The sequence below is a fragment of the Pseudophryne corroboree genome, chromosome 5 (genome assembly GCF_028390025.1).
Source record: "Pseudophryne corroboree isolate aPseCor3 chromosome 5, aPseCor3.hap2, whole genome shotgun sequence".
NCBI classification, from domain to species: domain Eukaryota; kingdom Metazoa; phylum Chordata; class Amphibia; order Anura; family Myobatrachidae; genus Pseudophryne; species Pseudophryne corroboree.
This window is the reverse complement of record NC_086448.1, coordinates 567,751,349-567,777,121: the sequence shown is the minus strand read 5'-3', so window position 1 is coordinate 567,777,121 and position 25,773 is coordinate 567,751,349. Positions and strand designations below refer to the sequence as shown.

General features: G+C 47.0%; 1 protein-coding gene and 1 pseudogene across 2 annotated transcripts in view; both read left to right on the top strand.

Moving 5' to 3' along the window:
• NFATC1 (nuclear factor of activated T cells 1) overlaps nt 1–24,509 on the top strand; it is a 272,434-nt gene extending 247,925 nt beyond the window's left edge. The window contains exon 11 of one of the 2 annotated variants that reach the window (XM_063923310.1): nt 24,120–24,509. In XM_063923310.1, the coding sequence (XP_063779380.1) occupies nt 24,120–24,224 (105 nt within the window). In that variant the 3' untranslated portion in view covers nt 24,225–24,509. The remainder of the gene's footprint in view (nt 1–24,119) is intronic. The other variant, XM_063923315.1, reaches the window with a different exon arrangement.
• Nucleotides 24,510–24,901: 392 nt separating this feature from the next.
• Nucleotides 24,902–25,020, top strand: LOC134931426 (5S ribosomal RNA; annotated as a pseudogene).
• Nucleotides 25,021–25,773: the final 753 nt, after the last annotated feature.

The following is a 25,773-nucleotide window of genomic DNA, read 5'->3' as shown; positions in this document are numbered from 1 at the left end:
CTGGGCGTGTAGTGTGTGCAAGTGTACAGTATGTGTGCAGGTGTGGGAATGCAATGTGCACAAGTGATATTTTGCAGAATGGCCAAGTGTGGCCGTGCAATGTATGCAAGTCTATGTGTGCATAATGTGCATGCGTGGACGTATAGTGTGTGCAAGTGTGGGGACATGCAGAATGTGCAAGTGTGTGTGTGTGTGTGTGTGTGTGTGTGCGCAGTGTGAGCGTGCAGTGTATGCATGGGTGGCAATGCAGTGTGTGCAAGTGTGGGTATGCAGCGTGTGCAATTGTGGGAGCATACAGAATGTGCAAGTGTGTGTGCAAAGTGTAAGCGTGCAGTGTGTGTGTAAGTGTGGGCGTGCACTGTGTGCAAATGTGAGGGCATGCAGAATGCATGTGTGTATGCAAAGTGTGGGCGTGCACTGTGTGCAAATGTTGGTGTGCAGTGTGTGCAAGGGTGGCCATGCAGCGTGTGCAAGCTTCGGTGTGCAGTGTGTGCAATTGTGGGAGCATACAGAATGTGCAAGTGTGTGAGTGCAAAGTGTAGGCATGCAGTATGTGTGCAAGGTGCAAATGTGGGCGTGCACTGTGTGCAAGTGTGGGGGCATGCAAAATGCATGTGTGTGTGCAAAGTGTGTGCATGCACTGTGCAAATGTTGGTGTGCAGTGTGTGAAAGCGTGGGCATACAGTGTGTGCAAGTGTGAGTGTGCAGTGTGTACAAGTGTAAGTGTGCAGTGTGTACAAGTGTGGGTGTGCAGTGTGTGCAACTGTAAGTGTGCAGTGTGTACAAGTTTGGGTAAGCAGTGTGTGCAAGGTTGGGCATGCAATGTGTAATGGGTGGGCGTACAGTGTGAGCAAGTGTGGGTGTGCAGTGTGTGCAAATGTGGGTGTTCAGAATCATATGAATTTCAGTTGCATCTCCACATGCATCTCAGTAATCGTAACTGCGCTGTTATGGGGCATTCTCACCTGCTTATGGTGAAAAGTATAGAACCTTGTGGAACACCACATGGCAATGGCAGTGGTGACAGTGAGTACAGTCCAGATGAAACACAATGTGGTAGATGTATAAAACGTCGATATGGGGGAGAGATGGTATCAGCACACGTTATGTGCACTGATAACGCTTCTACCTCATGTTTTACAGCGGCAGTGCATGCTGGATGACGCGTGATATGCGCCCTGTATATATTGACTCAGCTATCTAATAGCATGCCACTGCCGATATGCAGGGCAATGTATGAATGGACAGTTGCACTGATCATTCCGACACCTGCAGTTAGCAATTTCGACAGCCGCAGGTGTTGTTGTCTTATCCACACAGAAGGGTCAGTTCTGTTCCTGGCTGTGGTGACTGCCATCATGTGAAATCTTGTGAGAGTAGCAAGATCTTGCGCATACGTCCTGGAGCTAGCCGGGGGGAGAGAAACAGTGCATCAGCAATAAGCTGATGCGCTGTGTATCTAGCGGAGCTCACCGGATTGGAGAGTTTTCACTACCCTACTCCAGAAAATTAGATGTTCTTACATCTCGTCTATATAACTCCTGCTTCGCCTTGGTAAGGAGGCAAAGCAGGAAGAGCTAAAGCAGCACGATATGTGCAACTATAGTACATCTACCCCTTTGTGACATGCCATTGATAAATGATTTGAACCAGCTAAGGACTGGATGGCACGGTCCTCGGCTGGTTCAAATAATTTCTCAGTGGCAGGTCCCACAGTGTTTTGTCTGAACTAGGCCCTTTCAGAGGTTCAAAGAGGCCCAAGGAAACCAAAAGAGACCCCTCCACCACTCTTTCTTACAAAAAACACAAAACAACATTAAACATGCATTTAAAATGTATTTTAAATATTTTTTTACACTTAACTTTAGTAATTTTACAAATAAAATCTGTTACATATAGTGACAAACTGGATTATTGGAGCTTTCAAATTAGACATGCTTTTCTATTTTAGGCGCTAGGGTTGAACTTTTATTACTTGGAAAATGGCAAATTAGCAAATAGATAAATATATATATATTTTTTAAAGCCATAAAATGTAGAGGCCCCCTGCCAGTCAGAGGCCATGGGAAATTTCCCCCTAGCATTCCCCTCTGGTAGGACCTGGTCTTGACTATACTCATTATCATCAGTGCCGCTTCCATGTGTTGTTACACAAGGTTCTATACTAACCCCCATGCTTTTTGCAGTATACATGCTACCACTGGATGAAATATTCAGACATCCTTGCAAGGTCTACCACTGCTATGCACATTATACATAACAGTACCTGTCCTTTACTCCAGGTACTGAGAATCCAATAACAATCCTAAATGGCTGTTTAGCTGAACTCCCGAAGTGAATGAGTGCCAGTTGGCTGCAAATGAATCTTGATAAAGCAGAGATCCTTATGATAGGACCTCAACATCAAATGGCAAGACTAGCATAGCCAACCAACTGGACTTACACTTGGAGGTTTTTACAAAACACTCATGTGCGGAATCTTGGCGTTATCCTAGATAGTAACTTGACACTTAAACATCAGATATCTGCCACAATCAAATCCTCATTCTTTCATCTGAGGATCTTAGCCAGAATCAAGCCCTTTCTTCCCTCTGAAGATCTGCCAAAAGTCATACATGCAGTTGTATAATCTCAATTAGACTACTGTAATGCCCTCTACCTTGGTCTCCCAGCAAAATAATTGTACCGCTTGCAGATGGTAGAAAATGCTGTTCCAGGCTAATAACCAGCAGCCTACCACATAACTCTCATTCGCTACTCCATCCACTGCCTGCCTGTAGGATGGTGAATGTATTTCTAGATTGGCTTACTGTCTTTCAAAGCCAGTTATAACCAAGGCCAGAGGTACCTGAAGCAGCTTCTGATTCCATACTGCCCCGCTCGATTACTGCAATCTGAAGATGGAGGATTTTTAGTAGTACCTAGAATCTCCAGTAATTCATCTGAGGGTTGAGTTTATAGCCACATGGCTCTGACTCAATGGAACTCGCTTCCCCACACAGTTCGAGAGGCTCCCACTCTAGAATCCTTCAAAAACAGACTCAAGACTTTCCTGTTTACTCAGCATTTCCTTAATGTCCCATTAGCACCTCCCTGCTCTCTGTATTTTATGAAAAGCTTTTGTGTTCTTCATTGTTTCTGTACTGTATCATGTTTATTATGTTAAGCTCTTTGAGTCCTATTGGATAAAGATATACATATATATATATATATATATATATATATATATATATATATATATATAAAGTCGGGTGTATCTACGAAACTGTTGGCTATGAGCTGCCAGCACTGCAGGGCTGCTTGCTGAGCAATGGCTCAGCAGTAGCTCAGTGCTGGCTGCTCCGAGATCATGGCGCTGTCTCACGCCAGCGAGTGGTGGGCTGGGTGCCGGTGCTCTTCATCACCCTGGTGTGCTGAAGCTATGTATCTGTAAGTACTGCTCTCCCTGCCGGCCCTACACTGCCACCCGCCCTGGGTCACCCAGGCTGAGTGCACATGAGGTCATGTGTGTGTCTATAGTGCCTAATTCAGACCTGATCGCAGCAGCAACAGTTTTCTCTAGTGGGCAAAACCATGTGCACTGCAGGTGGGGCAGATATAACATGTGCAGCAAGAGTTAGATTTAGAGAACAAGTGCAGAGAGAGTTAGATCATATAAGTAGGGTATGTAACAAAGTGGTGACTGCAACTGGAGTATTCAGAGTTTGAAAACAACCAAAGCCGTATTATAGGAGGGGCGACAGGGGCGGTCGTCCTGGGTCCCCAACACATTAGGGGCCCTCACACACTGTCCCACACAATCGACCACTGGCACCGCAATTGTGACACCCATGTTAGCATACCTCACCTTGGCCGTGCCTTATGACTGCCTCACTCTGCCTCCGGGACCCAGGCGCCACCTCTCCGTCTCCTGTATGAGATCCCCGGCACTTGCAGTCCCCTCCCACTGCAGCCGCCTCAGTCCACACACTGCCCAGCTCTCCTTCCCAAGCTTGGCTCCGTTCTCTGCAGTTGGCCTCTCAAACAGTGTAGCACCATTCCCTCACAATGTCCACCTCCTATATGATAGGAGACCTGGACAGCACAGCTCAGCTCTCCAGCAATCCCTCTGGGCTCAATAATGGTCAATGAAGTGTGTGTGTGTGTGTGTGTGTGTGTGGGGGGGGGGGGTAAAATTGCCCCCTCCATGCCATGTCAATATACATATTAACTTTGATCATTTTACTGATTGGGGCCTCCACAAGTGTGTTGCCCAGGGGCCCCAAACACCTTGAATCCAGCCCTGAAAAAAAATGATTACCTGAAAGAGCTTATGTGAAGTAACAATGTAACAAGGTGCCAAATACTCAGTGCTATCTACAGGAGCATGCCATGGGAACATTTTGCAGGAGCCTTGATTGCTTCTAGAAACACACAGTGTAACTAGAAATGTTGCTTTCCCAAGCCAAAAAAGTTTCTGACACTCCTTCTCCCCATCGTAATTTGAAAAGTAAAGAATTTGCGCTTCAAAAGGGGTGTGGCCTCATTGCAAGGGATGTGGCCTTACTGCAAGGGGCGTGGCTTTGCAGGAAAAGGCTACCCCAGTTTTGCAACCTGTACTCCTAGACATTGGACACCACAGGAAAAAAAATCCTGATTCATGCCCCTTACATTATTTGTAATTTTTCCTCCTTAGAAATAATACCACACACCACAATGATTCTTACACATTATGCTACATACCGTAATGCCCCTGACACATTATACCACACAACGTAATGCCCCTTACACATGATACCACACACCACAATGCCCATTACACATTATACCTCACAGTAAGGCTCCTACTTACTGTTAAATTACCTGCTCTGGGTTCCATGCTCGTTGGCAGGGGTGTAATCAGGGGCGTAACTAGAACTGTGTGGGCCTTATAACAAAATCTTTAAAGGTCCCCCCCCCCCTCCCCTTGTCACTACAGTGCTGCTTAGGGGAGCAAGAGAAAGAGTGTGAGGGGAGTGAGTGAGAGAGAGACAAAGAAGAAGAGAGAAAGAGAGAGAGGGGAGGGTTTCATGGAAAAAGAAAGGAGAGAAGAGCAAGAGAGAGGGTGTCAAGGAGAAAAGAAAGAACGGGATGAGAGGGGAGAGACAGGGCATCAGGGAGAGAGAGTGTGTGTGAGAGAGGTGAGAGGAGCAAGAGAGAGAGGGAGGGGAGTGAGATAGTGTGTGTCAGGCAGGGTGGTAAAGAGAAAGAGAGGGGAATAAGAGAGTGAGAGCATCAGGGATTGTGAGGAAGAGAGACATTGTCATAGAGAGAGAAATAGTGCAAACGAGAGAGAAATACAGTGCCAGGAGGAGAGAGGGAGAGACAATGTCAAGTAGAGAGAGATGGAGAGACAGTGTCAGGGAGAACGAGAAATACATTTCAGAGAGAGAAGGGGGAGCAAGAGAGAGGGGGGGGAGCAAGTGGGAGAGAGAGAGAGAGAGAGAGAGAGAGAGAGAGAGAGAGAGAGTGTATTAGGGAGGGAGAGAAAGGGGAACAATAGAGAGAGTGTGTCAGACATAGATAGTGTATGTCAGGGAGAGAGAGAAAGTGTAAGAGAGAGACAGCATTTAGGGAGAGACAGTGACAGAGATAGAGAGAGACAATGTCAGAGAGATAGGGAGAGAGAGACAGTGTCAGAGAGAGATGGGGAGGGGGAGTGAGCTGGAGAGAGGGAGGGGGAGTGAGCAGGAGAGAGAGAGAGAGAGAGAGGGAGGGGGAGTGATCAGGAGAAAGAGTGAGGGAGGGGGAGTGAGCAGGAGAGAGAGGGGAGAGAGGGAGGGGGAGTGAGCAGAGAGAGAGGGAGGGGGAGTGAGCAGGGGATAGAGAGAGGAAGGAAGGTGGAGTGAGCAGGAGAGAGAGGGGGAGTGGGAGTGAGCAGGAGAGTGAGGGGAGAGAGGGAGGGGTAATGAGCAGAAGAGAAGGAGGGAGTGGGAGTGAGCAGGAGGTACATTTAGCAGATTTACATGCGGATGGCTAGTCCATATGGGAATCTGCTGCTTAAACAGAGGCAACAACCCCCAAGCCTGGCACTTCCAATGCCTCCGCAGTGACTGTGGGGGCTGTAGTTACACCAGTGGCCACACTGTATTCCCACTTCTGATAATACCATATTGCACTGCGGCCAGTGGTGCAAGTAGAAAAAATGTCTTACGGGTACTGTGTGCGCCAAAAAACGGGTGTGGCCAAATGTCACATGGGGCGTGGCCAATGAAAATGGGGGCGTGACACACATATGGGGGGAGGGGCAGATACACGTATGACCCCAATAGTGCAAGATACACGTTGCCCCACAGTGCCAGATATACATTGCCCCACAGTGCCAGATATACATTGCCCCCACAGTGCTAGATAGAAAATGCCCCCACAGTGCCAGATTTACAATGCCCCACTGTGCCAGATATACATTGCCCCCACAGTGCTAGATATACATTGCCCCCACAGTGCTAGATATACAATGCCCCCACAGTGCCAGATTTACAATGCCCCACTGTGCCAGATATACATTGCCCCCACAGTGCTAGATATACATTGCCCCCACAGTGCCAGATATACATTGCCCCCACAGTGCTAGATATACATTGCCTCACTCAGGCTGCTCCACGTCCCCTCCAACTGATGTGCTCCCTGCTCCGCCTCCTCCTAACGCGCGCGGCTCAAGCAGCCTCAGCAGCCAGCCCCACTCTGCGCCCACTGCCGTGGGAGCGTGATGACATCACAATCACGCTCCCTGCACACTGGGAAGGGGAGGAGCAGCAGCGGCAGTAGCAGTACCCGGCCGGCCACAGCAACTGGTGAGCGCTGCGCACATCAACGCTGTGAGCGGCGGCCCGGCGGAGTGGGTACGGCGTACCCGCGGCTAAACTCTTAAGGGTACCCTGTACCCGCCCGTACCCGCCCACTTGCAGCACTGGCACTGCCCCCAAATGATATTATGCCACATTGTAGTGCCCCAGTTCACATTATGCCATATTGTAGTGTACCCAGGTCACATTATGAGTCAAGGTGGCCCAGTTAATTATAATATTGCATTGCCTACAGTTCACATTATGCCACAATGAACCCAATTCACAGTATTTCAAATAGTGCCCCAATGAGAGGTGGCACGGGGGCCGGGGCATTCAGTGGGCATGACCAAAAGAGGGTGTGGCCTCACTGGGAGGGGTGTTGCCTCATGGGAAGCCCACATTTACTTAAATCCAGGGCGTGGCCTCATAGGTCAATGTGTGACCTTGCTGGAAGTTCCCCCCAGTTATATCACCCCAGGGCATGCCCAGCATTCCCGGAGATACTGGGCTCCCTCCCCCCCCCCAGAGTCTGTGGCTGCACTGTTTGCTCCTTCTCAGAGACTGAAGCTGGCCACTGCATGAGGATGTAACAGTGCAGCACCCAGCTCCTTGTCACTGCGGAGGAGATGGCATTTTGGTGTCACCCCCTACTATGCCACACAGTGCTTTAGTTCATAGAATGCCACATTGTAGTTCCTAGTATGCCACAAAATGATGAAGTTCATATGCAACACAGACTGCCCCCAGTTCATAAAGTAGCATACCTTCTTTCCCTTATGCTCTGTACACCAAATCTGCTGCACATGATCTAATGCAAGCCGGCCTGCAGGTAGAATAGAACAGTCTTCAAACTACCCAACAAGATCTAGGGCTAAATGCAATAGCCAGCGAGAAGCAAGAAGTGCAGGACTTTGTGAGAGTCTGGACGGATTTTTAAAGCGTAATCATTTACACGGCATAATCAGGTGGTAATACAGAGTAAATGATTGCCACGTCCTGCTTCTTACATTTAGCCCATAGGGTTTTCAATACAACTCTACTGAATATACTATAATCATGGCAAGAAGTTTCTAGATTGGGATCCGGTCATGATGCTGGCTGTCAGGATCCCGGCAGTAGGAATACCCACACCCATGAAAATGCCAACCCCAGAATCCCGAAAAGGTCAGGACATCGACGCCGGAGTCCTGACAGCTGGCATTCTGACCGTGAGTGTAGCGGGAGGGTTAGGTTTAGGAATGGGTGGTTAGGTTTAACCGCCACCCCAGGAGAATAGGGATAGGCTGCGGGAGGGGAGAGTTTAGGGTTAGACAACACCAGGTGGAGGTCCGGTTTAGGCACTAAGGGGGGGTGGGTTAGGTTTATGCTGCAGGAAAGGGGGGTTAGGTTTAGCCGCCACCCTGGGAGAATAGGGGTAGGCTAGGGGATGAGTGGTTCAGGGTTAGGCACCACTGGAGGGAGGTCAGGTTTAGGCACTAAGGGAGGTGGGTTAGGTTTAGGTTGCAGGAAAGGGGTGTTAGGTTTAGGCAACAACTGGGGGAGGTTAGGGTTAGGCACTAAAGGGGGAGATTAGGATTAGGCTGCAGGAAGGGAGGGGTAGGATAGAGGGGAGTACATAGGTAGCTCACCCCTGTCGGGTTGCTGTAGTCGGTATGCTGAATGCCAGCACCCCGACTGCTGGTAACTCATAATAAACCCTGTAGATTCAATACAGTGTCACCTTTCTTACTGCCATTCGCTGGTGATGCTGATGTGAGCTAGGTGCAGAGGACCCAGACCCACTAAGCCCCCTGGCCCCACAGCATTGGCATCCACGGTCCCCACTATAGTTACATTCCTTTTTGGTACTGATGTGGATTTCAGTTGGTGCAGAGAAGGTGGGCACCATAACAATAGCACCACAGCATCCACTACAGTTGATCCCCATAGTACAGACTATAGATACAAATGGCAGAACACAAATTACCCAAATTGCAGAAGAATAAGTTATGTGATGCAAAATGGCCTTCATGACAAGATCCACATTTATTTCTTGTAGAAAAAGAATTATTCATAATCTGGCACAATACAATACTGAGTCACAAAGGGACATTTTCAATGTTCCATTGACATGTACAGTATTTAACTTTAGTTCTTTTTTTCTATAGTCAACACTGATTCATGTTTTCCTAATGACTGAGGCTAGAAGTATCTGTTTTCATTGGGGATCCAACCTTTACTTCTCCCAAAATGTTAAAGTGTCATTTAGTCCGATGTCACGCAGGAGATATCTCCAGGGAGAACATATCCTAGTTTGTCTCATTAAAAACAAAAGAACAGCAATGTAAGGGTGCATACACACGGTGAGATTCGGACTTATCCGATTCTCACCGTGCGACAGGGGGCCGGGTCGGCACTTAGCCAGTATCGCAAGCACATAATAACTGTGCTTGCGATGCTGGCTATGTGCGATTTCAATCCTGACTATCTCTTCTATAGAGATAGTCAGGATTGACTTGCCTGCACAGCCTATTTTTTCTGCCGATGCCGACCGCGCGGGGCCGCGCATCGGCATCGGATCGGGATCGCAAGGTGACTGTCACCTTGCGATCTGCACTATATTTTCTTCCGATTCTGACTATATAGTCAGAATCGGAAGAAAATATCTTACCGTGTGTACACACCTTAACTCTGAATGTATTATATGATTTTGTATATTGGCAAGTGTCAGAAATAGATTTCTAAAAATAAGGTAATCAAATATATATATATTTTTTTCATCAAAAGTTAACACTACAGGGTACTTCATAAAAACTTTATGTTTTGATATTGGCAGATGATGCAACAGTTGGTGCAGCAATCTAGATTTGATCACTGTCAATTTGGACACCCATAGAGGGAGAAAAGCCTGTGGTGCCGGTATTCAGGTGGCAGCATTTTACCGCCTGTCAGGATTCCGGCGTCCGTATTGTGACTGCCGGGATCCCGACAGGCGGTCTGGTAATTGTCTCCTGTTTGTAACACTGTACTATGGGGGTCATTCTGACCCGGTCGCTCGCTGCAGTTTATCGCAGCGGTGCGATCGGGTCAGAACTGCACATGCCAGACGGCCAAAGACCGTCGCTGCGCTATGATCGCCTCTGCCTGATTGACAGGCAGAGGCGGTTGCTGGAAGGGGGGCAGAACGGCGGCATTTGGCCGCCGTTTCATGGGCGCAGTCCGGCCAATGCAGGCGTGGCCGGACCGCGCCGCTGCGGGCCAGGGAGCGACGAGTAGCTCCCGGCCAGCACGCTAAAGCTGCACTGGCCGGGAGCTACTCCTAAAGTGCAAAAGCATCGCCGCTGTGTGATGCTTTTGCACTTCTGCGGGAGGGGGTGGGGGTGGCACTGACATGCGGGGCGGGATAGCCCTATGCTGGGCGTCCCCCCACATGTCTTTTGTCATGATCGTAGCCCTGCAAAATTTTGCAGGGCTACGATCAACTCGGAATCACCCCCTATGTACTATGTAGAATGCATCGAACCAATGAAAAGTTTGGGACATTTATTTTAAAAATTGACAATTTGGGCCTGAAAAAGTTAGATGTTTCCTGTGGTTTCTTAAATACATCTGTTTCATCATATTGTCACCGGTGCACATCCTTGCATCCTTGTAAGACATTGCATATACTGCATCTAAATATGGAAGGCACACACATATACACATCTGCAACTTCTCATGACTCTGACAGCCAATCACTGATATTAACCAAAGTTATACTGTTGACAGGACTTACAAAGAGCTGAATTTTGCAGAACAAAATGTAATTAAATTGAACACGACTAAATGCTTATAATTAGATGTGATTTCATTCTAACTAGTCTGTTGCGTGTAAATACTATAATTGTGTGTACTGATACAGAGAGAGCATTGTGATACTTATATTGAACTACCAATCAGATATTTTTTCATTTTACTGATCGCTACTCCATAACGACTGTTCTTTGTTTTACCTTTCATAAATAATAAAATTACACATGTAATATTGTATACTTTATGGAAAAAAAAGGAGATTTATGGTAAGAACTTACCTTTGTTAAATCTCTTTCTGCTAGGTACACTGGGTTCCACATGGATAACATCGGGGTGTAGAGTTGGATCTTGATCCGAGGCACCAACAGGCTAAAAGCTTTGACTGTTCCCAAGATGCACAGCGCCGCTTCCTCTATAACCCCACCTCCGTGCACAGGAGCTCAGTTTTGTTAACCAGTCCTATGCAGTAGCAGGTAAAAGAGACGACAACCGTTAGTAGCCACATACACCACATTCTCACGACAGGAGAAGGTATCAGCGGCTAATGTCATACAAACCCAAAGAAGCTAAGTGCGTCAGGGTGGGCGCCCTGTGGAACCCAGTGTACCTCGCAGAAAGAGATTTATCAAAGGTAAGTTCTTACCATAAATCTCCTTTTCTGCAGCGGGGTACACTGGACTTCCACAGGGATAACATCGGGGATGTCCTACAGCAGTTCCTCATGGGAGGGGACATACTGTAGCGGGCACAAGAACCCAGCGTCCAAAGGAGGCATCCTGGGAGGCGGAAGTATCAAAGGCATAGAACCAGTATCAAAGGCATAGTGTTCACTGAGGACCATGTAGTCTCCTTGCACAACTGTTCAAGGGTCGCACCACGGCGGGCCGCCCAAGTAGGTCCAACAGACCGAGTAGAATGGGCTTTGATGGTAGCAGGAGCTGGAAGGCCAGCCTGTACATAAGCATGTGCAATCACCATTCTAATCCATCTGGCCAAGGTCTGCTTGTTAGCAGGCCAGCCACATTTGTAAAAGCCAAAAAGGACAAAGAGAGAATCAGATCTCCGAAGAGAAGCTGTCCTCTTCACATAAATACGGAGAACCCGTACGACATCCAAAGACCGCTCTTTGGAGGATAAACCTGGAGAGGTAAAGGCTGGAACCACAATCTCTTGGTTAAAGTGGAAAGATGACATCACCTTAGGGAGATAACCAAGGCGAGTTCTAAGAACTGCACGGTCACAGTGAAAAATCAGAAAGGGTGTCTGACAGGACAAGGCACCCAAGTCTGAAACCCATCTAGCAGAGGCAATAGCAAGCAGAAACAAGACCTTAAGAGGAAGCCATTTAAGGTCTACAGACTCAAGAGGCTCAAATGGAGACTCTTGTAAGGCATCCAAAACAACCGACAAATCCCAAGGAGCCACAGGCGGGACATAGGGAGGTTGAATCCGTAAAACACCCTGAGTGAAGGTATGAACATTAGGCAGAGTCGCAATTTTTCTCTGAAATCACATCGACAGGGCAGAAATATGAACTTTGAGGGAGGCCAGACCCTGTGGCAGAAAAGCCAAGAGTTTGGCGGTATTGAACTTGTATGCATCATAATTGTTAGTTGCACACCAAGCAAAATAAGAATTCAAGACCCTATGATACCTGTATTTCCGAGCAGAAGCCGGCTTACGGGCCTTCAATATAGTTTGAATGACCTCCTCAGAAAATCCTTTGGCCCTTAGTACGGAAGCTTCAAGAGCCACGCCGTCAAAGCCAGCCGGGCCAAATCCTGGTAGGCACAAGGGCCCTGAATGAGGAGGTCTGGGCGCTGCGGAAGCAGAAGAGGACACTATATCGATAGACCCTGCAGGTCTGAGAACCAATGCCGCCTGGGCCACGCCGGAGCGACTAGAAGTAGTATTCCTCCTTCTTGCTTGAACTTCCTTATCACCCTGGGCAGAAGTGACACCGGAGGGAACATGTACGGCAGCCGAAAGTTCCCTTTAATTGCCAGTGCGTCCATGAATGCTGCTTGAGGATCCCTTGTTCTTGCTCCGAAGACTGGAACCTTGTAATTGTGTCGAGACGCCATCAGGTCTACATCTGGTAGACCCCACTGTTCCACAAGGAATTGAAAGACCTCCGGATGAAGGTTCCACTCTCCAGCATGTACGTCCTGATGACTCAGGAAGTCCGCTTCCCAGTTTAGGCCCCCCGGAATGAACACTGCCGATATGGCTGGCAGATGGCGTTCCGTCCAACGAAGAATATTTGACACTTCCATCAGTGCTTTGCGGCTTTGGGTGCCGCCTTGATGATTTATGTACGCCACCATGGTGGCATTGTCTGACTGTACATGAACAGGCCTGTTCTGTACTAGAGGCAGGGCTAGTGTCAATGCATTGAACACTGTCTGCAATTCCAGAATGTTTATCGGGAGGAGAGATTCCTCCCTGGTCCACCGACCCTGAAAAGAGTGTTGCTCCAACACCACACCCCAACCCCGCAGACTGGCATCTGTTGTCAGAAGGACCCAGTTGGAGATCCAGAATGGGCGACCCCTGCTCAGTTGATGGTCCTGCAGCAAACAAAGTCAGTGACAGATGGACCTCCGGGGTCAAGGATTTCATGTGAGACCTGATCCGGTGAGGCAGGCCATCCCACTCGGAGAGAATTAACTTCTGCAGAGGGCGTACTCCACCATGTCAAAAGCCGACACAATGAGGCCTAGTACTTGCATCGCCGAGTGAATTGACACATGTGGGCAAGTGAGGAAGCATCTTATCTTGTCCTGAAGCTTCAAGACCTTCTTAAGAGACAAAAACAACCACTGGATGTGGGTGTCCAATAGTGCTCCCAGGTGCACCATGCTCTGAGCAGGAACCAGGGAAGACTTCTTCCAGTTGATGAGCCACCCGTGGGCTTGCAGGAATTGGACCGTCAGTTCCAGGTGATAAAGGAGAACCTCTAGGGAGTTCACCAGGATCAACAAGTCGTCGAGATATGGCAGGATCCTGATAGCCTGACGGCAGAGTAGGGCCATCATGACCGCCATGACCTTGGTGAAAACTAGAGGAGCTGAGGTCAGACCAATAGGCAAGGCCTGGAATTGAAAATGTAGGTTGCCAATTGCAAACCGCAGTTATTGCTAATGCGACACTGCAATAGGTATATGCAGGTAAGCATCCTGTATGTCCAGGGATACCATGTAGTCCTTGGGCTCCAGGGCCAGAACAATAGTTCGAAGAGTTTCCATACGGAATTTGGAAACTTTCAGAAATTTGTTCAGAGACTTGAGGTTGAGAATGGGCCGAGAAGAGCCATTCGGTTTTGGGACTAGGAACAGCGCTCAATAGTACCCTCTGAGCCAGAGGCACCAGCACTACCACTCCCGTATCCAGGAGGGATTGTACCACCAGATGGAGAAATTTTGCTTTTATCGGATCTGAAGGGATGTTTGTTGAGCAAAACTGTTGTGGAGGACTTTTCTTGAAAGAGATTGTGTATTTATGAGTGACGACTTCCCTTACCCAGGCATCTGAAGTGGTCTGTAGCCATACCTGAGCAAACAGTAGAAGTCGGCCTCCCACCCTGGGATCCCCCATGCAGCAGGCTTGTCTGTTTTGGCACCAGGCTGATGGGCAGCCCAGGCATGTTTAGGTGTGGGCTTAGTGGATTTGGAAGTGCAATCCTGTTTCGGGTACGCCTGACCCTTTGCTTTACCTGGAGGTCGAAAGAAACAAAAGGAAGTTTCCCAATTTTTGCTTAACTCTGCAGCGAGGGGATAACGAGCCAGCATCTTCTTAGACAGAGAGAATTTCTTACCTGGATATTCCCAGGATTCCGAACATATATGTCAACTAAATGGTCAGAATGTGGTAAAACCAACTTAGTAACTTTCTGACGCTTGAACTTATTTGTTTTTTTAGAGGGAGCCGGTGGTTCTTCATCATCATCAATTTGAAGAATCAGCCTTATAGCCTCTAAGAGGTCAGGAACATCCACTTGGGTCAGGGATTCCCCATCAGAAGCATCTGCATCAGTGTCTGAGGGATCAGTATATGCGCCATTTTCATCAGATGAAGTATCTGTAACATGAGTGCATTGTGAGGACGTAAGGGCCCGCAAAAGACTGATTTAATTGCTGTAACTGGGAGGACAGAGTATCTGCCTATGGCGGATTAACAGCAGGGACGATATGTGGCTGTAATAGCACAGGAGGTCCCATAGGGGGTGCAAGTCTAGTTACCAGTGTAGTCAGTAAATAAAACATTTGTAGCCCATGGTGGGTCAGTAGTTGCCCCCGTTGTAGTAGACTGACTGAGGGGTACAAAGCCCCCAGCACCTGAACCCTCAGCTGCAATATTTTCCTTACAGACATCCATGGCATGAGCACTGCAGGACGCAGACTCAGCCACAGAACCCTCACCCTGATGAGCTGACATTATATGAAAGCTTTACCTTAGGGTAGAATAGTACAATGTAAGCAGACAGAATACCTAACAAAAGTCCCCCCGGATAGCGTGACTACAGGCAGAGCACACACGGAGGACTTAAGAGGTATATGGTGACTGAAACACACAAAGTAAATACCAACAGAGTATATCCTGTGAAAAAAACTATATTATATGAACACCCTGACGCACTTAGCCCCCCTCAGGATACAGAATATAGGGATAGCAGTATATGTGAGATACACAGAATGGAAATCACACAGCAGCTATTGGCACACACACAGTCACATGAACAATGCAGAAATTATCACAAATAACAATAAAACTGCACTGGACTAGCAATACTTTAGTAAACACACTACTCAAGTAAAGCTAATTAGGTATATAGATCTATCAATACACAGTAAAGACTGGATGTATATCACAGGGTACTTGTACTAGATATCCATAACAATGTGCACTTGTTCTTAACTAACACCATCTAAAGATATGTAGAATACTTAAGTGTCCTGTAAATGCACAGCGCTGAAGATGCAGGTGGCTTTACAGAGGAGGCATTGCCCAGCAGTCCCAGATCAGCGCAGCTGTGTGTAATGGCACCCAAACGCTTACAGGGAGTGTGGGAGAGAGAGAGATGCAGCTCCACATTAGCAGTAAATGGTGCCCTGGGGCTGGGGAGGGGCTACAGGTCAGAGCCAGATTTCCTTGCTGGACTTCACCACCGTGTACTGCCGGCCTTATTGAAACATATTAATGCTACAATCCAACCTGTACACTTGCCCTGGTGGTCTAGTGGGGTCCCTGCATGACCACGGTGTCCACGCCTGTACGTGCGGTCTGCCTCCCATAGACCGCGCCAGATCACGGTTTCCAGCAGGTCCCCTCTTTTCAGGTCTGCCCAGCGCAGCCCTCCCTGTTTTCAGCCTGCACTACAGGCACCAACTTACAAACTGAGCTCCTGTGCATGGAGGCAGGGTTATAGAGGAGGCGGCACTTTGCATCTTGGGAACAGTCAAAGCTTTTAGCCTGTTGGTGCCTCGGATCAAGATCAAACTCTACACCCCCAATGTTATCCCTGTGGAACCACAAAGTCATGCATTCCTTCCTACATGAAAAGATCTTTATCTAAAACAAATTTTATTACCTCAAGTCCTTTTGGATGTGAAATACTGGAATACAAGGACTCCACATCACATGTACAGAAATTATACTTTTTTTCCATCTAATATTCCGGATCATGTTCGGAGAGTGGTGTCTCTAATATGTGATAAATAAGAAGTGACTGACCCTTTTTCTGAAATAATTGAACTACCATGGGGTGATGTTAGTGTCTTGTGTACCTTGAGGAGGTGATACTAAATGGGGACTACAGAGTGAATAACAAATGCCACACAGAGCATTGTCCAATGCAGCTTTAAGTTTCCCCTGAAATTCAGCTGTAGGGTTGTGTGGGAGTACCTAATAAAAGAGGACATTTTCGAACTACAGATGTGCTTTTTTTTTTAAATAATCAGAAGTATTTTGCAATACCACACCTCCTCCCTTATTTGCCATTTTTATAGTTACATTTTGATCTGACATCAGGGACTTCAGTGCTCATCTATCATGGGAGCTTTCTCAGCAATCTCACATTATTTTCTGAAATCGTCCATGATAGTTATATAGAATCCTTCAACACATGGGCCTTTGAATTGTGAAGGATGAAAATCTAATTTCTTTCTAAGCATCTGTGGTTTCTTCATGGTACCTTCTACATCATACAGTAAATGCATACAAAAGGTTTAGAACCAGAACACCCTTCAAAAGCCAGTTCCTTCAGCCAGTAAAATGGCAGTAGGGACATTAACCATCTAGAAACTGTTATGCACACCAGTGCCTGCAGGAATGTACTGGTGTTTGAACTGTTATACACACCAGTGCCTGCAGGAATGTACTGGTGTCTGAACAGAGAGGGATGCAAAACAAATGAACTCACAGACAGACTGGGAAATATGACATAACGTACACAGAAGGTGATAGGGTAACAAAACCAACACAGAGTGAACAGAGAAGCCCAGAGGCTAAGAAACTGGGTGTCTCCCTAGTATTAGAAATGCTCAGATGGAAAAAGCAAGATGTTGTGTTTTAATATGTAGAGAACCCGAAATGCTGTTGCTAAGGGCAACAGCAAAACCCTAAAGGGTTACCAACGGGTGTGGCAGTAAACTCCTTGGTCAGAGATGGAATAATAGACACAAGGAGAGTCTCCACAATCCTAATTCTCACTTGCAGGGCCCAGGTTCAGCTTACTGCCACTAAACTGACACATGGACGCCCTGCACAGTGAGAGAGGATTATGCAGGCAGGTCTGAAAGTACAGCCACAAACCTGCTGGGTTCACAGAATAGCAAAAGAACCTCAGCAGGCTAAACGACTGACTCCAGTCTTACTGCTAGGTCTGGATTGGCAGAGTGTAGTACCAAATGCCCAGGCCTATTTGCAGTAAGCAACAACAAAATACAAAGCTACACAGTACTGGCTAACTTTCAGGAACTGACTAACCAACAAAGATTCAGCAGCATCTGCTTAACCTGAGAAGAGGCCTTAAAAAGCAGGTGCTGTCCACGCCCCCCTCAGACCTCACAGACTGTGAGCACAAAAACCAGCACCGGATCCCATGCCTGTAACCACTGCACAGCAAAAGACCCGAACCGGAGTATCAGCTGCGCTCAGGTTACTCCGCTAGCACTTGTCTCCCGGTTGCCATGACGACGTGGCAGCACAGGGCAGGAGACCCTAACAGTACCCCCCCTCTGACGAGGGGTCAAAGAACCCCTACCACCGGGTTTATCGGGGAACTGCGAGAAGAAAGAGCGTATCAGTCTGGGGGCATGAAGATCACAACTGCGCACCCACGACCGCTCCTCCGAGCCATACCCCTTCCAGTGCACCAAAAATGACAGCCGACCCCGAACCATCTTGGAGTCAAGAATCCTTTCAACAACAAACTCCCTCTGGCCACGTATCAGAAGAGGGGAAGGTCTTCCTCTGGAAGAAGGATTACTAATTGCCCGTTTTAAAAGGGAACAATGAAATGTTTTATTGATACCCAAAGAACGGGGCAGATCTAACTGAAATGCCACCGGATTGATAACCCTGGTGATCTTATAAGGGCCGATGAACCGGGGGCCTAACTTATGAGATGGCTGTTTCAACTTCAAATTCTTGGTAGACAACCAGACGAAGTCTCCGAATTTGAAGCTGCAGGGTCTTTTCCGCTTATCAAAAACCCTTTTGGTCACTAATGACACAGACACAAGGGCTTTCTTCACTTTCCTCCAAATACCTCTAAGGACCGAAACGACAGAGGAACCACCAGGCGTGGAGTCCAGGGGGTCAAAAGAATTGGCCTTAGGATGATGCCCATACACACAAAGGAAGGGAGAGATCCCTGTAGCAGAGTGAGCCGCGTTGTTATAGGCAAACTCCGCCATTGACAGATGAGCAACCCAGTCAGTCTGACACTTGGAGACATAACACCTGAGGAACTTCTCCAAGGTCTGGTTCACCCTTTCAGTCTGCCCATTAGACTGCGGATGGTAGCCTGACGACAAGCTGACAGAAATCTGGAGATCGGAACAAAATGCCCTCCAGAATTTGGCCACAAACTGGGATCCGCGGTCAGAGACCACATCAAGTGGCAACCCGTGGAGGCGCACAACATGCAGCATAAATAATTCAGACAGGCGTCTGGCCGATGGCAGCCCAACCAGTGGAACAAAGTGCGCCATCTTCGAAAACCTGTCAACGACAACCCAGATGGCTGTCATCCCAAAGGATTTGGGCAAGTCCACAACAAAATCCATTGAAATGTGGGTCCATGGCTTAGATGGAATAGAGAGTGGATGTAATGGGCCAACAGGAACCCCTCTAGGAGTCTTATTTCGGGCACAGATGTCACATGCCCGAACCCACTGATCCACATCCTTAGCCACCGAGGGCCACCACACCGCCCTAGATAGCAACTCCCGAGTTCTGGCAATACCCGGGTGACCTGCCGACTTCTTGGCATGGAATTCCAGGAACACTCGCTGTCTTAACCTAGGAGGCACAAACAAAAGACCTGCCGGAAGGTCTGGAGGAGCCTGCTCCTGTGCTCTAAGGACTAATGACAAGAGGTCCTGGGTAATGCCCACTTTAATACATGATGGGGACACAATGGGCAACGGCTCCTCGGTGGTCTCCTGGATTGGAGCAAAACTCAGCGAGAGCGCATCAGCCTTGATGACCCAGGGCGATATGTTATCAAAAAATTAAAGCGAGCAAAAAACAAAGCCCATCGTGCCTGCCTGGCATTGAGACGCTTCGCTGACTCTAAATATGCCAAATTCTTATGGTCGGTGAGAATTGAGACCACAAACTTAGCCCCCTCAAGCCAGTGTCTCCACTCCTCGAGTGCATCCTTAATAGCCAACAATTCCCGGTTACCCACGTCATAATTCATCTCGGCAGGCGAAAATTTACGGGAAAAGTAAGCACAGGGATGAAGGCGATTATCAGACACTCCCATCTGAGAGAGCACTGCCCCAATACCCATCTCAGAGGCATCCACCTCCACCACAAAAGGACGCTCTGGATCTGGGTGTCGCAGCACCTTGGCCGAGACAAATGCCCTTTTGAGACGGGCAAAAGCCGCTTTGGCCTCACGAGACCAGTGAGCAACATCCGCCCCTTTCTTAGTGAGTGCCACCAAGGGCGCCACTATAGACGAAAATCCAGCGATAAATCGTCTATAAAAATTTGCAAAGCCCAGGAAACGCTGAAGCGCCTTCAAACTAGTGGGCTGCACCCAATCCAGGACTGCCTGTACCTTGGAACCCTCCATTTGGAAACCTTCTGGGGAGATAATATATCCTAGAAATGCGATTTGCTGAACTTCAAATTCGCACTTCTCCAGCTTCGCCCCAAGCCGGTGGTCTCTGAGTTTCTGGAGGACTAAGCGTACATGCTTCCGATGTTCCTCCAGGGAATGGGAGAAGATTAGGATGTCATCTAAGTATACAACTAAGAATCTATCCAAATATTCCCTGAGCACATCGTTCATGAAATCCTGGAAGACTGCCGGGGCATTACAGAGCCCAAAAGGCATCACCAAATATTCATAATGCCCTGAGTGGGTATTAAAGGCAGTCTTCCATTCATCCCCCTCTCTTATTCGGATTAGATTGTACGCACCGCGTAGGTCAATCTTAGAAAAAATGGTGGCAGTACGAAGCTGGTCAAACAAGACCGAAATGAGAGGCAGTGGGTATGAGTTTTTAATCGTGATACGGTTCAATTCCCTGAAGTCGATGCAGGGTCGCAATGAACCGTCCTTTTTACCCACGAAAAAGAACCCCGACCCAACTGGAGACTGTGAAGGTCTGATAAATCCTTTAGCCAAGTTCTCCTGAATGTACTCTGCCATAGCCTGAGTCTCAGGACGTGACAGGGAGTACAACCTGCTCTTGGGAAGCTTAGCATTCGGCAACAAATCAATGGCACAGTCATAGGGGCGATGGGGAGGTAGTACCTCTGCAACTTTTTTGGAGAACACGTCCGCAAAATCTGCATAACACCCTGGCAATCCTGGCAAACTTAGCTGCGAGAGCCTGACTGGAAGGCTCAAGCAACTCCTGAAACAATCACTACCCCAACTAAGAATCTCCCCAGAGACCCAGTCAAATTGAGGATTGTGGGCCCTTAACCAGGGTAACCCCAACACCAATGGGGCAAAAGTACAGACAGTCACATAAAAGGACAATTTTTCAGAGTGTGTGGCTCCAATAAACAAAGAAATCTGGCTAGTGCAAGAGGTAATTTTACCCTGGGATAATGGTTCCCCGTTTAACCCACAAATCTCAATTTCCGACGCCAAGGGTACTAAGGAAACAGAGTGTTTCAGGGCGAATTGGCGGTCCATAAAAACCCCGTCGGCCCCACTGTCCACAAAGGCCTCAGTCTTGACAGTTTGACCGAGGATCTTCAAGGTCACCGGAATGATAAAAGTCTTCTTGGGAAATTCTGACTTCTGGCCTGACAGGATATTTCCCATCACCCTCAGGCCCTGAAGTTTTCCGGCTTTTCTGGGCATGATACTACCACATGACCCTTATTCCGACAGTACAAACACAACCCCTGCTGTCTCCTCCGCGTCTTCTCATGCGAGGAGAGGCGGGTAGCCCCAATCTGCATAGGCTCCTCTGAAAATTCCTCAGAGTCTGAGGTTACCTTGGGAAAGAAGGAAACCTCGGTCTCCCTTTCAAGCCTACGCTCTCTCAGCCGTCTATCCACCCGGATGGATAACTGCATGAGCTGATCCAAGCTATCAGGCAAGGGATATTGTACCAGTTGGTCTTTTATCTGGTTAGAAAGACCTCTTCGGTACTGGTGTCTCAGGGCTGGGTCATTCCACTGGGTATCATGGGCCAACCTCCGAAACTCCGTACAGTAAACCTCAACTGGCCTTCGCCCTTGCTTAAGGATCGAAATCTGAGCCTCGGCTGAGGCCGTCTTGTCAGGGTCATCATACAACATGCCCAGTGCCGTAAAAAAAGCATCAACACTTTTAAGCGACGGACAGTCAGGCTGCAACCCATATGCCCAGACCTGTGGGTCTCCTTGTAGCAAGGAAATCACTATGCCCACCCGCTGAATCTCTGACCCAGAAGACTGAGGCCTAAGCTGGAAATATAACTTGCAGCTCTCCTTGAAACAAAAGAACTGCGAGCGCTCTCCAGAAAAACGATCCGGAAGATTTACTTTCGGCTCCTTAACCCCTGAAGGTGCTGCTGCTGCGGGAGCTCCGCCAGCGGCCTGGGAGGTGTGCATTTTAATGGACAAATCATTAAATTGACGAGTCAGGACCTGCACCTGATCGACCACCTGTTGCAACGTATTTTGAGGGGTATGCTCCATATTCCCACAAAATTTCAACAGGAGTATTGGGCTGCTGAATATGTTATGCACACCAGTGCCTGCAGGAATGTACTGGTGTTTGAACTGTTATACACACCAGTGCCTGCAGGAATGTACTGGTGTCTGAACAGAGAGGGATGCAAAACAAATGAACTCACAGACAGACTGGGAAATATGACATAACGTACACAGAAGGTGATAGGGTAACAAAACCAACACAGAGTGAACAGAGAAGCCCAGAAGCTAAGAAACTGGGTGTCTCCCTAGTATTAGAAATGCTCAGATGGAAAAAGCAAGATGTTGTGTTTTAATACGTAGAGAACCCGAAATGCTGTTGCTAAGGGCAACAGCAAAACCCTAAAGGGTTACCAACGGGTGTGGCAGTAAACTCCTTGGTCAGAGATGGAATAATAGACACAAGGAGAGTCTCCACAATCCTAATTCTCACTTGCAGGGCCCAGGTTCAGCTTACTGCCACTAAACTGACACATGGACGCCCTGCACAGTGAGAGAGGATTATGCAGGCAGGTCTGAAAGTACAGCCACAAACCTGCTGGGTTCACAGAATAGCAAAAGAACCTCAGCAGGCTAAACGACTGACTCCAGTCTTACTGCTAGGTCTGGATTGGCAGAGTGTAGTACCAAATGCCCAGGCCTATTTGCAGTAAGCAACAACAAAATACAAAGCTACACAGTACTGGCTAACTTTCAGGAACTGACTAACCAACAAAGATTCAGCAGCATCTGCTTAACCTGAGAAGAGGCCTTATAAAGCAGGTGCTGTCCACGCCCCCCTCAGACCTCACAGACTGTGAGCACAAAAACCAGCACCGGATCCCATGCCTGTAACCACTGCACAGCAAAAGACCCGAACCGGAGTATCAGCTGCGCTCAGGTTACTCCGCTAGCACTTGTCTCCCGGTTGCCATGACGACGTGGCAGCACAGGGCAGGAGACCCTAACAGAAACATCCTCCCTGTTACGTCACATGCAACAGATTCATTCAAAGTTTTTGTCAAATTCAGAAACTTTTGCTAAAAAATAACAATCAGTCCAGTGTCACCTAGCTCATTCTCTACCAAGTCCAAGTGCCTGCACTCTCCACCACCAACACCTTCATCATTAACATCCTCAATCATGATCGAAACTAGTCCTTCATCTAATTTCATAAGCATCACTGACTCTTCTCCTACCATGGATTCCTCAGAAGGATCCTTGAGTGCTATGCCTGTTGCTGCTGCTGTGGGTGGATCTTCATCCCAGAAGTCACTGCAAAATGGCTTTTCTCACTTGTACTCTCCTCTGGATTTCTAACATCTACAACAGAAGGGTGAGTGGGAGGTCCCAAGGACAATTCCATCTTGCACCGCATTCCTTTTAATTATGGGCTGTTTGTTGGTGAATTTTGGAATATTTGCACTGCAGCTCTGTTGTTCAGCTATTCAATTTCTTGGTTTCATAAGACTTGGCAGGAATCCTTGCCTATTAAAATTGTATTTTTTTTTTGGTTATTAAAAATGTGTTGCAAATGAGTAATAGTCGGATTAGTGCAATAACCAATAAAAATTTTTGCCTATGCAATGAACAGCATCACCAATGCCCTTAATGATTAATTTACATTTTTAGGATCAAACAAATGAAATGAAATTACTAATAAATCCTTCCTTTCACCAGATACATACTCTACCTCCATTGGGCCCCCGATGTAGTTATTGATAAAGATGTGTGCCAGACCATTTTGCTTTCATATTTTTTTTACACAAATTTACAAAAGAAAAGGTAAAATCACATGTTTTGGGCCTTTGTTTTGTTCCTAGAGTATTAATAACCCCAATAACATTCATTTCCAGGCATCTCCATGCAGTTTTGACCACAGAACAAAAAATGATAAATATATATATATATTTTTAGATGCTGCAATCATCTGTCAAAATTATTTGAAACCTTAATGTAGTATTAGTTCCTGAAATACAGCTTGGATCTGGAAAAGGAGCCTGTGGCTCTCCTACTTGAAGTTGTTTGTCAACAACGGGTGGAGTGCCTCAGGTTGCCTCAGCCAGCTTTATGCAAGGTATGTAAGTACCATGTAAAATGTATCTTTTTGATCAATATACACAACTAATTTTTGTATTAATTAAAAATGTTTCCACTTTATTGCAGACATCCTGGCAGGAAGGGAATGAAACTGTGCCAAGTCCTGCCTGCGGCTCCCTTAGATGGAATCCAAAAACTGCAAGATCCAATGCTTGGATGGGGGCGTTTTGACATTTCTTCCTTCTTCCCTTTCCTTCCCTTCCCTTTCCCTCCCTCCCTCCTTCCTTCCTATGGAATTTGGTAGCGGATCCTCAATTAACCGCAAAAACATGATGGTCTACTGCCCATATTACACCCTCCTCCTCCCTCATAAATTTTCTTTGGAATAAAAAATAATATTACATTTACTAAAAAAAAATAATCCTTCCTTCCTTTACCTGCGTACCATTACATTCATACTCCAACTCCCTTGGGCCTCTGTTCTAATTCTTGATAAATGAAAATATTGTTGGTTTCTATGGGATTATATACTTGATTAAACTGCCTTCACGTCTGCCATTGCAGTACCATTCTGTTTCTTGGATGTGCCATGTTGGAAGTTTAAGTGCCACATGTTTGTGCTGCCCACTGCTGTCACTTAGCTTAGTCATCCAGCTACCTCGGTGCAACCTTTTAGCCTAAACTGGATTAAACCGATATTGTGAGCTGTGAGGTGGTGAAAATTGACTGAAAATGAATGTTATTGAGGTTAATAATACAGTAAGAACAGAAACAGGCCAAAATTCTCTGATGTTAGCTGTTTTTATGAATTATGTAAAAAAATACAGATCCAAAACCAAAACCCTCTCTCAAAACACTCTCTCATCCAATTTGGCACCCTGGTATATAAACATACCTTTCCATTTACCATCTACAGTCCTACCACGCTGGACATGCCCGATCCCATCTGATTTTGGAAGCCAAGCAGCGTTGGGCCTGGTCAGTACCAGTAGGGGAGACCATCTGGGAATACCAGGTACTGTAGTAATAAGGGATAGCACAACTCATTTGGTGCGCCCAGGAAAGCAGAAGTGTACTGTACTTCTTTCACAACCATAATATTGCGGTTACAACACTCTCTCATTGCCCATTCGATGCTCACAGATGGGCAAAAGTAGAAGTGACTGGTTCTGTAATTCTTTTTCCATACTTCCTTCTGAACAAAAGTGGGGCAGAATTTAATGCAATAAACCTTCACTGCTTTTTCGGATACCACACCATGTTAAATACTAACTACCCTACAGAAATTTGGAGTCATAAAGCCGTTTTTTTTGGTTCCTCTCTTATGAATATGAATATATGTATAAATCTCATAAGTTGATTGAGAGAACTGGAAAATAGAAATTTTTCGCTCTGATCAATGTCACATATTGACACTCACTCAAAACACAGTGGGTGTGCATAAAGACAACCTGCCACCTAACTGATTAAGAGTGAGTAACATATTTAATTCTGATTTAATCATTTTTTTATCTACTCTCTTTACTGAAAATTTATGAAATCTACAAAAATTGTCTGTTCAAAACTATTAAAAGTTACGTTTTAAATAGTGTGTAATCTATGGCCCTCATTCCGAGTTGATCGGTCGCAAGGCGAATTTAGCAGAGTTACACACGCTAAGCCGCCGCCTACTGGGAGTGTATCTTAGCATCTTAAAATTGCGACCGATGTATTCGCAATATTGCGATCACAAACTACTTAGCAGTTTTAGAGTAGCTCCACACTTACTCTGCCTGTGCGA